At 40.1% G+C, this 15,445-nt stretch overlaps 1 protein-coding gene across 1 annotated transcript in view; it reads right to left on the bottom strand.

Moving 5' to 3' along the window:
* The window catches only part of MYO5A (myosin VA), a 100,083-nt gene that overhangs the window by 20,677 nt on the left and 63,961 nt on the right, over positions 1-15,445 (bottom strand). The window contains exons 18-28 of the mRNA XM_061446967.1: positions 15,311-15,419; positions 13,585-13,796; positions 12,472-12,628; positions 8,768-9,007; positions 7,998-8,246; positions 6,797-6,890; positions 5,950-6,098; positions 5,248-5,361; positions 3,019-3,165; positions 2,146-2,199; positions 1,223-1,450 (exon numbers count right to left, since the gene is read on the bottom strand). Coding sequence (XP_061302951.1) covers positions 1,223-1,450; positions 2,146-2,199; positions 3,019-3,165; positions 5,248-5,361; positions 5,950-6,098; positions 6,797-6,890; positions 7,998-8,246; positions 8,768-9,007; positions 12,472-12,628; positions 13,585-13,796; positions 15,311-15,419 — 1,753 coding nt within the window. The remainder of the gene's footprint in view (positions 1-1,222; positions 1,451-2,145; positions 2,200-3,018; positions 3,166-5,247; positions 5,362-5,949; positions 6,099-6,796; positions 6,891-7,997; positions 8,247-8,767; positions 9,008-12,471; positions 12,629-13,584; positions 13,797-15,310; positions 15,420-15,445) is intronic.

Below are 15,445 nucleotides of genomic sequence, written 5' to 3' on the forward strand. Positions count from 1 at the left end.
TCAGGGGGCATGAGAAAGGTTTTTCAATAACAGCAAAGTAAAGTGCAAGAACAACTTCAAATACATGTAAGCTACTTATGAGAGGCAGGGAAATGACAGCTCAAGTATTGTTGAGGGTTTTTTTTTAGCATGTAACAGTTCTGGTTTATAACTGTAGAAGAAAATTTGTACCTTATCCTCCTGGCAATCAAATTGGTAGGCAAGAAAGAAGAAAAACAAATCATTTAAAAACAAATCTGTCTGTGCTGCAGCTGTCCAACCGAACAAGCAGAAGCGATCTGCAAATTGGATGTTAGCCACCCCACAGGTCACCTTCGTATTCCCTCATACTCATAACTGCTGGAAAGACAACACTCGTATCCCACCATTGCTGAGAGTAAGTTATTCAAGGATTTACTATTCAAGATTTTTTTTTAAATGCACTAATATTACAGAAAAATTACTTTTGTTTTCTTTATAATGAATCATTTAAAACAAGATACGTACACCTACACGCATCACAGACTTTCAATTTATTTAGGGCAAATATAAACATAACTTTGCAGTAGCAAAGGAAAGATGACATATCTGTTCATTCCTTGCTGTGGTTATGAAACACTAAATTGCTCAGATCAGTGGAAATGACTAATTCTTGGATTCACATGATACCTTTCCAGGTATGAATAACTTTCATTTTCAAAACTTTTGCTTCCCTAAATATGTCACCAGAATGAGAGCTTTTTAGAAGATGTGCATTTCAGTGGTGGTAATCTACTCTTCCCAACAAAACCATGGAGCACCTTTTAGAAGAAATTGCCCTTGTACCTCCCTACTGGACTATTAATTAAAACAATTCTTGACAACTACTGTAAATTTTCCAGTCAAATTACACACTTACTAGAGAAATGATACTGCTCCAAATGAGAATCATTTCTGCACTGTTAAAGGAGTCTGCGGAGATTCTGGCCAGACCATGAGTATCTGCCAGCTTGGTGTGAACAACATGGTATCTTTACATGGATGTTGGTAGACCAGCACAAAAATGGTATTGGTATATTAGTAGACTCTGCCAATGTGGACTGCCACAATCTGTGCACTAATGATGGATCACTGTGTTACACCTACAAAGGCTTTCAAACCCTTACCATTTTTTCTGCCGTTTTAAGCATGCTGTTAAACTAAATAAAGCATGTGAGTGATGGAACGTAACTTTACTACACAGTGCATCCGCTAACTTATTTACCTTGGGTTGAATAGCCTCTTTCTGGCTAACAAGCTGAGACCTCAGGATGAGGACTTCCTCCTTGCGTACTTCAAGCTCTTCACTTACTGATGTCAGCTGATCCAGGAGGACTCTATAGGCAGGGGCACCAGGGGCAGTTACCTCTGGAGATCGCGTTTCTGTGAGGGCCTTCTGCAGCTCATTCAGCTCATTCTTCAGTTTTTTATTCTCAGACTCAAGTTCTTGACGCTGCAGGAAAGGGACAGTTCTGTCAAGCAGCAGCATTCCAGCCACAGGTACAAAACTTACAAAACAATCTCTATTCGATTACGCAGATAGAAACGGTAAAAACAATGAATAACTGCAACAAATCAATGAATCTCTCCTGTATCCCTGGCCTCTGGTCTGTACCTGGGAGGATTTCACTAACAGGGCTAACCTTTTGTCTAAGGTGCAAAATCAGAGCACACAACACATACACATGCATCATACAGATCTGATAGGAAAAAAATACCAATTTTTACAATAAAGTTCACAACAAACAGTGGTCAGGAGGCTGAGAAAATTCTGCACCACTCAGTGAAATTAGGAAATATTTTTAGTTTTAGTGGTCTAAGGTATGCAGTAATTTAAACAATGCCTGTGGAAAAGAGGGCCATGTTTATCACTGTGGTTTTGCTCAAATTAAGCTGCAAGCTGTGCTAAGTGTTCCAATAGAAAACAACCCCTGTTTCAGGAAATCTTTTTGTTCTGCAGCCTCAGTGACACATTCTACACTCAAAAAGGGCAATCCTACAGTAAGATGATTGCTGGGGAATCTTTGTTCTCATTTCTTCAGCTAATATTATGAAACAGGGGGGCTGATGTCATTTTCTGTGCCAGCATATACAATTAGTAGCAATATTCTTACCAGAAAATAACAGAAACCTCCATTTTAGAATTACCTTGAGAGATTCATACTCCAGCTCTGCACCTCTCATTGGAGGCCTTTCCTCCTCCTGCGAAAGAATAAAGACAAATGAAAAGTAAATATCCAACCCTTTCTTTTCTTTAATTTAGTTGCGGCAGGAAAAAGAAAGGGAGCTGTAATTTTTTTCCTATAAAACTGGCAAACACTCATTCTGGTACTGCTGAGTGCTTGCTGAGTGCTTTAGTTTGAATACTGGCATCATCTCATTTACGTATGAGTTCATGACACATAATTGGCTAATATAAATAAAATCATGTACAAATCACACCGCTGTCACTGGTAACGAAGCAGAGCAGGATGAATCCCAGGATGCTCAAGAAATGCATCGGTAGAAGAGTAGTAAGACAAAATTGCCAAAACTGGTTTCATACATTTATAAGTATTTAAGGAGACCAAATCAGAGGAGAATTTCACATAAAATCTGCTAAACATGTCTAATCCTAGCACTTTGGATTTGCATCCTGGTTGAAACACTTCTTATTCTGCCTAAAAAGAACATTTAATTATTCTCCCCATCATTAAGTATATTTCTATATTAATATTCCTTAATAAAACCAATAAATTAATTAATAAAAAATAATTTAATAAAAAATGTGGTGTCTTTTTTTTCCTCTAAGTGAAGTCCCAATCACTTTGTTCCTGTTAATTTCCCTCAGAGCATAGCAAGGACCTTGGAAAACTAAATAACCAGTTCCTAGTACTAAGCACCAGGCATAAAACATGTTGTTAAATAAAGCAAGTACTAGAGGAACATAAGGATTTGGTAAAAGCCAGTCAGCATTCACACAGCTACTATTTCACAAGAAGAGATACTCTGGTGTCAGCATTTGATCAGCTAGGAGTCCACCTTAGCTTTAGCACGGAGAGCCTGCTCTTCCTTTCTGTCCAGTTCATCCTGCAGGGATTGCTTTTCTTGCTCCAGCTCTGTAACGCGTTTCTGCAGCTTGAGGAACAGAGACATGTCCAATGGTGCCTTTTTCTCACTTGGTTCCTGCTTTAGAAAGAACAGAAGGAAGTCAAGAAGTATTCCCCTTCCACACCACGAGGAAACACTACAGTGAGTAAAGATGGGAAGCGGACTGGGGAAAGAGAGGAACACAGAAATGTTACTTGATTCTGAGACTTGACTAGAGGCATCTAAAATATTTCGTCAGCTATCAAAAGCTATTTTAAAAAAGGATCTACTACTATAAAACATATCTAAGCCTAAAGCCCAGCAAAAGGAAGCACTAGAGACTACCTAGCAGATCGGAGGTCTATAATTAAGCATACCTTTTATTCTTACTTGTTTGGAGGGGGAAAGGAGAAAAACAAAGTCTGTGGTTAGACTCACCTGGAAACAACTGTAAACAGAGGTGCTTTTTGCAGTTTTAAATTATTTCTACAGCTAAATTCTGAATTCTTCAGCTACAGAGAAATCTCTCCACTGATTGCAGATTTACAGGTTAATTAGTGGGATGTGACAAAAAAAACAGGTATCAGAAGATATATTTTATGCCTTTTGTTCATTTACTATGCTAATTATACAGCCTATTCTGAGCCTACCCACTGGCTTTTTCACTATTTTCTGGGCAAAGACCAGCATTTGCAATCCAAAGGTCCACCAGAAATTGTCCATCAGCCATTTTGTACTTTATGTAGCAAGAAGATCAAAGCATTTACTGTGAACTGCAGCATAAAATTTTGAAGCTTAGAAAATAAACTAGAAAATTAATATTAATGACTGTATCAGAGAAGCAAGCACAGCCATTTCCACTTCATCTCCTTTTACTGCTAAGGGGAAGAGTCATAAACCACACCAACAGCTCAGGAAAAAGAAGACTCTTAGTTTTCTGGCTTTATTGGTTTGCATTGAGATGAACCCTGTTTTTTAATGTGGTTTTGTATCATTAATCTATATTGTTAGTCTAGAGTCAAACTGGAGTTTGACATCTTAAAGGGGTTAAACAAATACAGATTTAATCTTCTCAGTGCTGCATTTATTTACACTCTTGGGTGAGTTATCCCAAAACCCCAAACTGGCTCTAGAACAGCAATTCAGTCAGTCTATTGGCCAAAGGCAAAGATGACATTTGGCTCATATGTGAAAACCTATCACAAACAGTTGCACTGTCCTTTTCCTGATTAACCACGAAGGTAGCAACATCCTTCTGAAACAATTATGCAAGGTAAAAAAAAGTAAGTGGGAAGGCAAATCATGAAAGACTGCACACAGTATGTGTCAGCATCGATGCACCAGGGTTTTTGCATCCATAATAGAAAATAATGTTCTGCAGAAGCTTTCAAAACCAGTAAAGACAGCCTGCAAAAAGCAACTGTGGAGATAAGTAACCTAGACAGAGGGCAAATGGAGTGAGCTGTACAATGGCTCACAGTTAAGAAGATCTCTAGAACGCACAGAAAAAGCTTTGCATCTGCAAACTGCCAAGCAGAGTCAGACCACCAACCTGACAGCTCACTGCTGTGCTGGCACTCCCAGCTCTATAGGAGAGGCCAAAAGGAGGAGTTATCTTGGAAAGTATTAAGCAATGGCTTGGAGTTGCAGCACAAATTATTCATTATTATTATTCATTAGCTGAATTGAGAGAGTCATCTTTCTGAAGATTTTTAAATATCCTGGGATTTGCATCACTGTATATACAAAGGTTAGTACAGTCGTGGAGTTACATTCAACTCCTGGCTTGCCATTTTTAATCCTTGAATATACAGTATACAGATTGCTCAGGAATCTCACTGTTTTTTTGAATTCCTACTTCACATTGAAAAAGTGATTGTGCTTACAAACACTGGCAAGCAAATGTTTTACAGATGCAAATCAAGCGGACAGCCAAATATCTAGTCTATGTCTACTGTAATACAGAAGAATTCAAAGCACGCTTTCACAAAGTCTTTTTACATAGAACCATTAATAACTACAGAATGAACTGTTTTCAAAAAGTAAATGGGAAAAGTTGGATTAAAGCATTAGATATCTGAATATAAGGATATGGTGTTCACACACATATGAGGCAAAGAGGCAGGAATGAGTGCAACCATGGATCAATGAAAAGTTGTGGGTTTTTTTTTTTAACGTTACCTCCATCCTCACTGGTAAGTCTTCTGATTCCGTGATCTCAGAGCTAAAAGTATATTCAGATTCATTGCTACTGTGAGTGGAATCCGTTCTTTTGTGTCCAGGCTTGGGGATGCTCTGGAGTGCAAATGAAACAAATCAATACAGCTGTATGGTTTACCCTGTAAACTGCGTCTTCACAGACATAAAAACCAGCTGTTATTTCACAGCTATCAAAATTTGTAAGGAAAGATTTCTTGATTCTAGTCTCTCATTCCACTAAAGCCTATGGGAGGTAGTCCTCAATCAAATCTATGGAGGAAGGTCAGATCCCATATCATCAAGTATTGCCGCAGAATAAAGCAACAACGCAGCATTTTGTGGAAAGACAAGATCAGTTTACAGGAAGCACAGGCAGCAATTCTCTTAACTTCCCAGACATTATATTGAAGAATAGTTTTTCTTCCCACCACATAAAATATTCCTATAACTACTTAAAATTTAACACTGGATGTGACACAAACCGACCCAGCACATGTGAATAACTTCAGGGCAAAAGAAGGGCGGACAGCTAATCTAATTAATCAGTATTTAAAAGGAAATATTCTCTTTTCAGGTGCAAGTCACCACCACTCAGCTGACAACAGAATAAATTACTAACTTATACTAGCTTCTGCATGAGCATGTTTGTGAACAGCTTTTGATTTCTCACACTTAGCCACTTACCACCATTAAGTTCATTTCATCCTTAAGATCATCATACCGCTCCTCCAAACGGCTGAACTCATTCAGCAGGTTCTGGTACCGTAAGCGCTCATCATTCAGATCTAGCTCTAGTTGTTTCGTTTCATCCACTAGTTTCTTTTCCATCGTCTCTGCCATGGAGAACAGGAATCCAAAGTGAGAACTCCACTTCTACCTACTATGCAGTGCATCGATACTGGAGGTACAGGCATGTGTCTGCTCCAGGAACACAGATGGTGAAACAGTTTGCTGTTTGAAGCTGGTGTTTGGTATTTGTGCTTCTTTAGGCAAATATCAAGCCAAATATATGAAAAACCAACACATTATTCTGGTAACCACAGAAGGGTCCAATCAGCCAAGTTAGCTATTCTGCTAATACCTTGCATTAGTAATTCCAGGAGGAAGGAAGGAGGGGCTCTTGCCCAGTGTGGCATCATGTAGAAAACAAAATGTGAAATGCTTTATGCCTCAAGCACACTGACTCTCCTCATCACAGCTGCATCCATCACAGCCTTTGCATCTGTCTACATAGTCACAGCAGCCAGAAGAACTGCTGTAGATTAATTGTTTTAAATATTAGAGCCTCTTTTAAAAAACTGAAACACTTTATAACAGTCATCCTCACCAAAAAGACCCCAAACCCTTAGGACTTCATGGAAATTCAAACAGTAAGTAATTCTGATGCATGTGAGTTCTTAGGACAAAGAAATGAAACCATTAAACTAAACAGGAATGCAAACTACGGCAAATTCGCTCCATCTATGCAGTAGAGTTTTGCTGTACAATGTAATATGAAGTAGAAAACCTGAGTGAAGAGAACAGAACCAACCTGTTATTTCCCTTGCCTGGTCATGGATGCGGCGGTTCAGCTCCTCCTTTTCTGTTTTCAGCAATGTGTTCTGCTCTTTCAACTCTGATACCAGCTACAGAGATAACAAAATATTTGACTCAGAATGCAGATCAGTTTTCACCGGTAGTTCTAACAGCAACAACATCCCTGTTGTAAGAGATCAAATACTTCAACTTCTCTTCAGAGAATGAAATCAGTGAACTAAGTTATGACATCTTCATTTCCCAAATTACATTACTTAAATACGTCCCACTGCAGATTCCCCTGTATGTTCTGCACTCCATTTTTGATCAGATGCCAAAACTGCCTTGAACCTTCAACTCCACAGTATCAGATTTTTCAGTAAAGTCCCAAAGATGCAGCTGATGCCTTGAATAGAAATATTCCTAAAATAGGAACAAATTTGGTAGTTCTGGTGTATATTCCATTGCATTGAGTAACACCATAATCTAACATCTTGCCTCCACCCAAAAGTTGTGCCACTTTAACTGTGGCACATTTATTTCTGATTATGGTTACTATGCATTCACTTTGCTTAGTCAAGTAATATTTTTCCTTATGTTCATCTAATCTTGAAATGTACTTCTGCACATCACATAATGATGGAATGGCTCTTCCAATATCCAAAACTTGCACCACTATCAGCAAGTAACTTGACAGGAAACAACCTGCTTGATATGTTCGTGATTGAAGCGAAGATAAGAAGTTAGTCAAAACGTGTGGAACTAGACTGTTGTCTAGTCATGTCATGTCAACATGCATATGTTTAATAGGCTGATTGTTTAAGGTAGGATATAAGTAGGTACCTTTGAATACTGTGTATGGGACAGATTTCTGATATCTACGTGTAATCTCTCCAGGTAGGCAAAATGATTTTATGAATGCCCTACCTCTGACTAATTGAGGAAGCTTAAGTATTTGGATTTGCAAATACTTTCGATATCAAAATCTTAATAGCTTGAATACATATATTTACATACAAGATACAGATTTGGTATATTCTTTTACCATTGATGTAGTTACTTAGGTATCAAGCCTGTTTAGGATTGAGAGGTATAACATTACTTGAAAATACTGTAGAAATATCATCCACACAACTGAAGCAATTAAGACCGGGCAAAACCTGAGTGGACACCAGGCCCCTATAAATCTTCTCATCCATCTGAGACTGCATACTTGCCTGCTCAGTCTCATGTTTGTACTTGTCTGCCCATTCCTCAATGGTCTTCTTCTCAGACTGAGTTTGGTGCAGCTCCTTCCGGAGCTTGGCAATCTCCTCCTGAAGGCTGAGGACACGGTTGGTTGCATTCTTAGCCTCTTCCTCACTCATCCGAAGCCTTTCCACATCACTACGCAGCTTCTCTGTCTCCGTACTGTATGTGATCTCCAGGCTGCTCAGCTTCTCCATCAGAGATTTGTACTCTTTGTTCTTTGCAAAACACAATACAGACAACACAGCAGCTGTTGGAGAAGCTCTTGTTTATGGGAGCCTTCTAGTCCTCTACAGAATATACCCAGACACAGCAGCAAAAGAGGAGCTTCCCCACTAGTTTTGCAGAATTGCTTAATGAGGTGACAGAACATTCCAGCCCCTAAGCCTGCACACGTTAACATTCCAAACTAAAATCAGACAGAGAGCCCACATACATACATCAAACAGGATCACCTCAACTTCCCCTTAAAACTGAGCAGCTGATGTGCTTCCAATGAAGTACTGATATTAAGGGAGCAGATGTTTTCTCTCAGCGCTGCTGACACGCACAAACAGATGCTTTACTGTTCTAGTTCTACTGTGGCCTCCCTTTCTCTTCTATCAATGCTCTTCAGCAGAAAAGAGAACTGGTACTTTACAACGAAACCGCAATGCATTCTTCTGCGAATGGCCACAGTGCTACTGAGAAAGGTAATACAAGATATCTGAACATGTTCCTGAGGCGAGGGAGCTTTTACCTGCTCATCAATTTTTCGCTGCAGCTGCATGATCTTGTTCTCCAAGCCAATGTGAAGCTTCTTGTAGCGTTCTACAGAGCGGGCCTCTATCTTCAGTTTCTTTAGCTCCCTCTTGGCCATCATGCGCCGGTAACAGCATTGCAAGTAAACAATTGCCTTCAAGGTCCTATGGTAGTGCACTCGAGCCAGCCAGCCTCTTACATGTTTCTGAATAATAATAGACTTGTGCTCCCGGAGCATCTACAGTGAAGAAAAAACACCATAGGGGATATTAGAGTTGCAAACTACACCTGCTCAGTTAAACAGACTGCATAATGAGAGGCGTGAAGATGATGTACACAGAGACACCTTAGCCTGAAAAGAGAAACCTCTGGTGAAGGGTAATAAGAAATGATATGGAATCCATTTAAATAAAACAGGAGAGAAAAAGAAGACAGGAATAAAGAAGATAACAGGGAATAAAATGAAAAGGAACCAGATGGAGAAACATGGAAAGAAAGAACTAGAGGCACACTGAAGAACCAGGCATTCCTTTATGCTGATGTCAGATCCAAGCTAATTACAAAAATACATGGTACATGAACATCTTAGAATCATTGACATACACAGTGTAGGACTCAACAGTTTAAAACAGCCACACTTGATAAGCAATGCAGCTAGTAGATACTAGAACCCAGAGTCAATTGTAGCAGCTGTTCCAAACAGCAACCTTAGTCCAGCTGCCAGCTGACTGAACTACAGTTCCAGTCAGTATTCCCTACGTATCTTAGACGTGGCAGCAGGGAAAAATCTCCGTTTGTTCTAAACAGAAATTTTATATTGTAATATTTCCAACTTACTCCATGGCAGAAATTTCAACTATAGCTTTGGAGTGTAAAAAAAAAAACAAACAAAAAAGTAATTTTAAAAAAGGTAATTTTATATGAAAACCAGTGCAGAATGCCAGCAACCCCCATCAACCCCCCCATCTGTGTCAGCCACAGACTTCCACTAGGAAAAGTCTACTATTTTTTGGATCCCTCACCCATTGATTCAATGAGAGATCCCCCAGGTGTGAAGCACCTGAGTCCCCGCAGACCACAGCTATGCTCAGAAAGGCTGCCCAAACCCACAAAGCTTCTAGGACTCTGAGAATGTTAGAGTTCACTTAATAAAGCTTCTGCAAATTAAACAATGTATTCTAAAGAACAAAATTACTTAAGATTTTATGTTACTTCTTGGATTTGGTAGTTTAAAGATCATATGCAGCACACGTTCTTACACTGATTTACCACAAAGCTGGTGAGACAAACCAGTAGGGTAACAACAATTTGGTTTTCTTTTATACTTCTTAGAAAATGAACTGAAATGTGTTAGAAGCATTACATTTACAGAGCAATGAAGTTGAAAGGTCCACTGGCAAAGTGGCAAGATTATAAGACACACACTTTCTCCCTTAGCCTTTATTTCTGAAGAAAAGAGATTTGAAATACCAGCACTCAGTTAAACAGCACATTGAGGTAAGGAAACACCTCTCTCAGAAGTACAGCAAGTTCAAAAGGCAAAGTCCTTGTGACAGCATGTCATGCAGCTAGCACTCCTGCTTCCTTCTTACATGGTTCCCGGAATACTCTTTCAGGTTACCCATGGATGCCTGAGCAGCTCAAATACAAGTAGCTTTCAACAACATTTTCACCCCAAGTTTGAAAGCAGCAAGTCCCATTCAAATACCTCCATCGTGCAGGGCTGGTCCTCATCTGCCAGTGAGTTCTCACACCCACGGAATCCAGTGAGGAACCCCGCCACTCCAGGGTGAGAGGACCAGGAAAGTCACTTAATTTACCAGGTATTTCCCAGGAAAGCTCATGTAAAAGCTATGGAGGAACTCAACTCCTTGCTAAGCTGAGAAGCTCATCACAACATCTTGGGAGAAGCTTTCCCCAGGATGTGTGAAATAGATGATTCAACCATTTCAAATTCCTTGTACTAGCCACGTGCCTGCAACACATGACCTCCCTTCTAACAACAACAACAACAGGTACCTTTCACAATCCTACTGAACAACATATGTACTCTACATTACTTACAGAGTCATGGCTCAGCCCAAGTGTGCTGTCATGGGGCAACCTTTCAGTTTCACTCATTTGCAATCAGCATGAACTTCAGCACAACCGTGTTTACCTTCCCATGGCACGCAGAGCCCGTGCTGCTCTCGCTGGCCATGCCTGTAGCTCAACTTTAATACAATCCATCTTAGGAGGACAATGTATACACAGCACACTGCAGGGGCACTTGTCAGAACTTCACATTTTACCACGGTGAACAATTCACTGCTCAAGGGGGATAAGCCCTTGACAAGCACGTCCACCCACCCCTTACAGGGACCCCTCCAGAAATCTACCATCTCTACTGAGAGAATATAACAGGTTCATAAAACTCTGTCTACAGGACAGATGGGGTGGGTATCACTCATGCGACTAAATTCAGGCACAGACAATCATCTCCTGTTTTCCTAAGGATGGCTTTTAGTCCACATATTGCTGTGACCCACGTCTCGCTTTGTCACATCCGTTATAAATGCATCTTGTATAATCTCACAACCAACATAAAATATCATCTGCAATAATGAAAATGCTAAGAATTCCAATAAAAAGACAAACAGATACCTGCACAAAAGAACAGCCACGTCTTACTACTTAAAAATTCTTATCAGGATTACTTGTTTTCAGACCTTTTAGTTTGTGTTACAATGCTGTAATTTAGACACATTCACATGTGACTAGGTAGGCAAGTTTAATACAAATGGAAAACAAACAGAAGCTTCAAATGTAAAAGAGAAACATGTGGAAGCATTACTTGGCTTTTGGTTATATTCCTCCAATATCTACTTGCTTGGGAAAAAAAACAGAACTCTTCTGGCTAATTTTTCAGTGAAATATAGGCTGCCTTTTGAGCCTTGTTAAAACAATTAGTAGACAGAAGTGCCATGAAACATATTGGCATTTTGTAGTTTAACCACCTGAATCATAATTTTGTTTCCAGCCCTGTAACCACTAATTTTTCAATTGAATTTTCATTTTTTTATCAAGCATAATAAGGAAAATTCTATCAATATCACTAGGACAAGGTTATATCGATTGCTTTTCCAAACAAAACCAACAATATATTAAGCAAACAAACAAGCCCACAGCCATGCTTAAGTTTTAATCTCCTATTTTTGTGTGTATCTCTTTGCTGACATTAATCTCCTTCAGTATCTTCCATCAGCTATTTTGGAACCACTGAAATTAGGGATGGAATAGGAATAGTAGTGCATCACATACATGTATCAATGTGAGCAACACTGATTCAGACTCACAGAGGCACATTCACACAAGGCTATTCTCAGTATTTAAGTACTTCAACACTCTATATAACAAGTGAAAAAGTGAGAAATGCTGTAAATCTCTGCTAGATTCTCCACTGACTGCACTGAAAGTCTAGGTGCGTCCATATCAGATGACAATGTGAATATCGCTAATGACAAGTGCACTGATTGCAGTATCAGATCTTTCTTATTTGCAGGTGCTGCCCTTCATTCCATGCTGTGATATTTTGTTTGCGCATTATGCGTAACAGCACCCACACAAACGTTTCAGATTTCCAGGGGAGAAGCACAGCACAGCTTCATCCTGAAAGTGTGTGGAGCTGAAGCTAGAGAGAAGAAGTAAACCATGATTTCTTACCATTTGGTACTTGTTCCTAGCCATGTAACCTCTCAAGAGAGCCTGAAGAGCAATAGTAGCAGCTCGCATACATTGGTATCTTTTGCGGACCACATACATGCGCTGGAACTTCTGAATAGTGATGGCAGCCCGTGTTCTCCGGAGGAAATTGGCATAGCTAAGCAAGAAAAAGATTACAACCACCACCTGTAATTATTTCCAGTGCTTGAATGCTATTTTTTTTTTTTTTTTTTTTACAACCTGTAACTTTACCCTCTTTCTCAAGAGCCACATTTTCTACTTCCATTTCTTCCTAATGCTGTCAGTGATGCAGCATGTTTACTTGCTATCCTACCATATGGCACTACAATAGCAAATTATGAGAAACCTTGCTAGGTTTTATGGGGCAATGTTTTCACTTCCTCCAAGTACTGTGCTACAGAACTGACAAGATAAACTCAGCTTCTCATCACGTTTTCTCCAGCTTTAAAGCTATTTCCACTATGCTGCTTTTCAGATATACTCTCTTAACCTCAAATTGTAGAAAATGTTTGCTTGTTCATGGCCCTCTCAGCAAGACAATTACAAACCATCTTGACAGAAGCCTCTTTCCGAAGGTTGATTCTTACAGTCTTCATAACCACCCACCTTGTCTTTGAACCTGTACTCCTACCCTTTTCTCTGACCCATCCACAGCCATCCCTCAGGAGTCAATCCAAACAAAGGACGCTTATTGATGTATCTCCCTTCACTGCTACACTCTAGATGAGGGATGGCTTTTCCAGCAGGACAGTCAGGCCCAGCTGAGAGGGCACATGGAAACTGGACAATAAGGACTCAGCCAAGAGTGCTGTTTTACCTCACCTGCAACATATCTACTAGTACTGCTTGTACTGTTCTCTCGCTAATGACATACTACTCAAAGCATCATACAGTCAGGGTGCTACTGTCCTCTCAGGAAGTTCAAAAGCAGGCAGGACAGACACATTCATATTCAATTTCCTTAATTTTTCTGGAAAACTGTTTCCTCTCAGCCAGTACAGGAAGGAGAGAACAAATGTATCACATTTAAATGTCCTACTTAAAGGGATCTGAATTGAGGCTACTGTGGGTTTTCCCACGAGCATTGCTTACCATCGTGCTTGGTACCCTCTGACATATCTCTGAATGGTGATGGCAGCCTTCCTCATACGCACGTACTTCTTGCGCATCAGCCAGCCTCGGATCGTCTTTTGGATGCGGATGCAGGCAGCTCTCAACTTATCTGCCCTTATTTTTTCCAGATAGGCTACTTGACCAGCCCGGAAAAATATTTTTGTCTTACCAAACTGGTACTTATCCTTGTCCTATTTTCAGAGGTAAAAAGAGGATCAGTTACAGCATAAAATGTTAGAGCATTAAAAAAAGGCATGAAGGGCTAAATGAAAGTACGGTTAGTAAAGAGGCAAAATTATCTGTGTAATATTTCAAGTAAACCTAGACTTAAATTAAGTAGAGGAGGAGAGTATTTTCTCTGTATGATTCTGTTAATAAACTAATAAAACAAGGCCACAAATATGGCCTAATGGAGTAACTGAGATTTTTGCTCACAAAGACTGTAAGAGACGCAGAAGGCTACAGGAGGTGACAAAGGGGCCCAGAGGATGAAAGCAATACAGCCAATGCACATATACAATTTCCTACTTAAATAGTAGATGACACCTTTGAACAGTCCATCTTCAACCGTATTACACAAAAAAAACAGCTGGGGCTTCAAACGTGTATGCACCACCTACTGCTCCAGGACTAAGTCAGAACAAAGCATCTTGCTGCTGCTCAAACACAGCTGAAATTTCAAAACTAAACCAGAAAGAGAATACTCTGTCACTCCAGGCTGTAGTACTCCTTGGAGGGAAAAACTGAGAATATACCAGAGTACATTGAAAAAAAACTATTTTGTTCATTGTCTGATGTTAAAAGGAACAGCAGTCAAAGAGCTACAGCTTAGGATACACTTAGCACTATACATTAACGCTATAAATGCAGACATATACATATAATACATACATACATACATACATAGCTAAGTCCACCCAATGACACAGAATTTAAGGACCTAAGTCCCAGCCTACCTGCACAGTATTTTTTTGTTTCCATAAACATCCTCACACAGACACTGAACTATGGCAAGGTAAGTGCTCTTGCTTTTGTATCTTTAGAAAACTTTGTCTAGTTCTCTTCCTAGCCAGCACTTCTGACTAAGTCTCAGTTCCCCACCTTCTACTGGGAATCGGCTGCAACTCTCTTTGGAACCTGCCTGCCCTCCACTGTTCCATCAGTCCTTAAGAAATCCCAACAAACACATCAGTTCAGGGGCAACGCCAGTGTGGTATGGATGGTGGTGTGGTGGATGGTGGTGTGGATGTCATAGCCTGGGAATGTAGGGCTGCAACTGGGGGTAGGAGGCAAAGCAGGAGGCTGCTGAGGCAGGAGGATAGCCATGGTGCTAAGCAGGGAGATGAGGTTCGAGGATGAAAGGAGTGAAAGAGGCTGACTTCAGTACAGGAGCACAGAGGAGCAATGTGAAAGACACAAACCCCTACACAGACAAAAACACCTCCACATTAGAAAACCTCCAGATAACTATACCTTTCCTAAGGTGTGGTTAATGCACCTTGCCTTTAAGCAAGATAAGGTTCACCCTCAACCCACTCACACTTAAATCACTGTCTTCCTTTCCTGAGATACACTGAGCAATTCTACAGTTTCTGTACTAATAAAATGGGTTAGTACTGCATAGAAGTACTGGAATAGTGTGGCTATGACCGATGCTGTCTTTACTCCTTCAGATTCCCAATGCTGACAGTACTAAGTCTAGTACCAGAATCAGCTTCTCCAGGACATTTTTACATGTCTGCTTTCGGTCACCAAGGACATCTCTCTGCTTCATCAGAACACGGTAACGGCTGAAGAACTCTTGGTACGTCCACCTGCCCCAAAAACACAGACAGTGTCA

Source organism: Pezoporus flaviventris, unplaced genomic scaffold (assembly GCF_033815535.1).
Source record: "Pezoporus flaviventris isolate CSIRO_AGI_PZ_B2104156 unplaced genomic scaffold, CSIRO_AGI_Pfla_v1 ptg000006l, whole genome shotgun sequence".
NCBI lineage: Eukaryota > Metazoa > Chordata > Aves > Psittaciformes > Psittacidae > Pezoporus > Pezoporus flaviventris.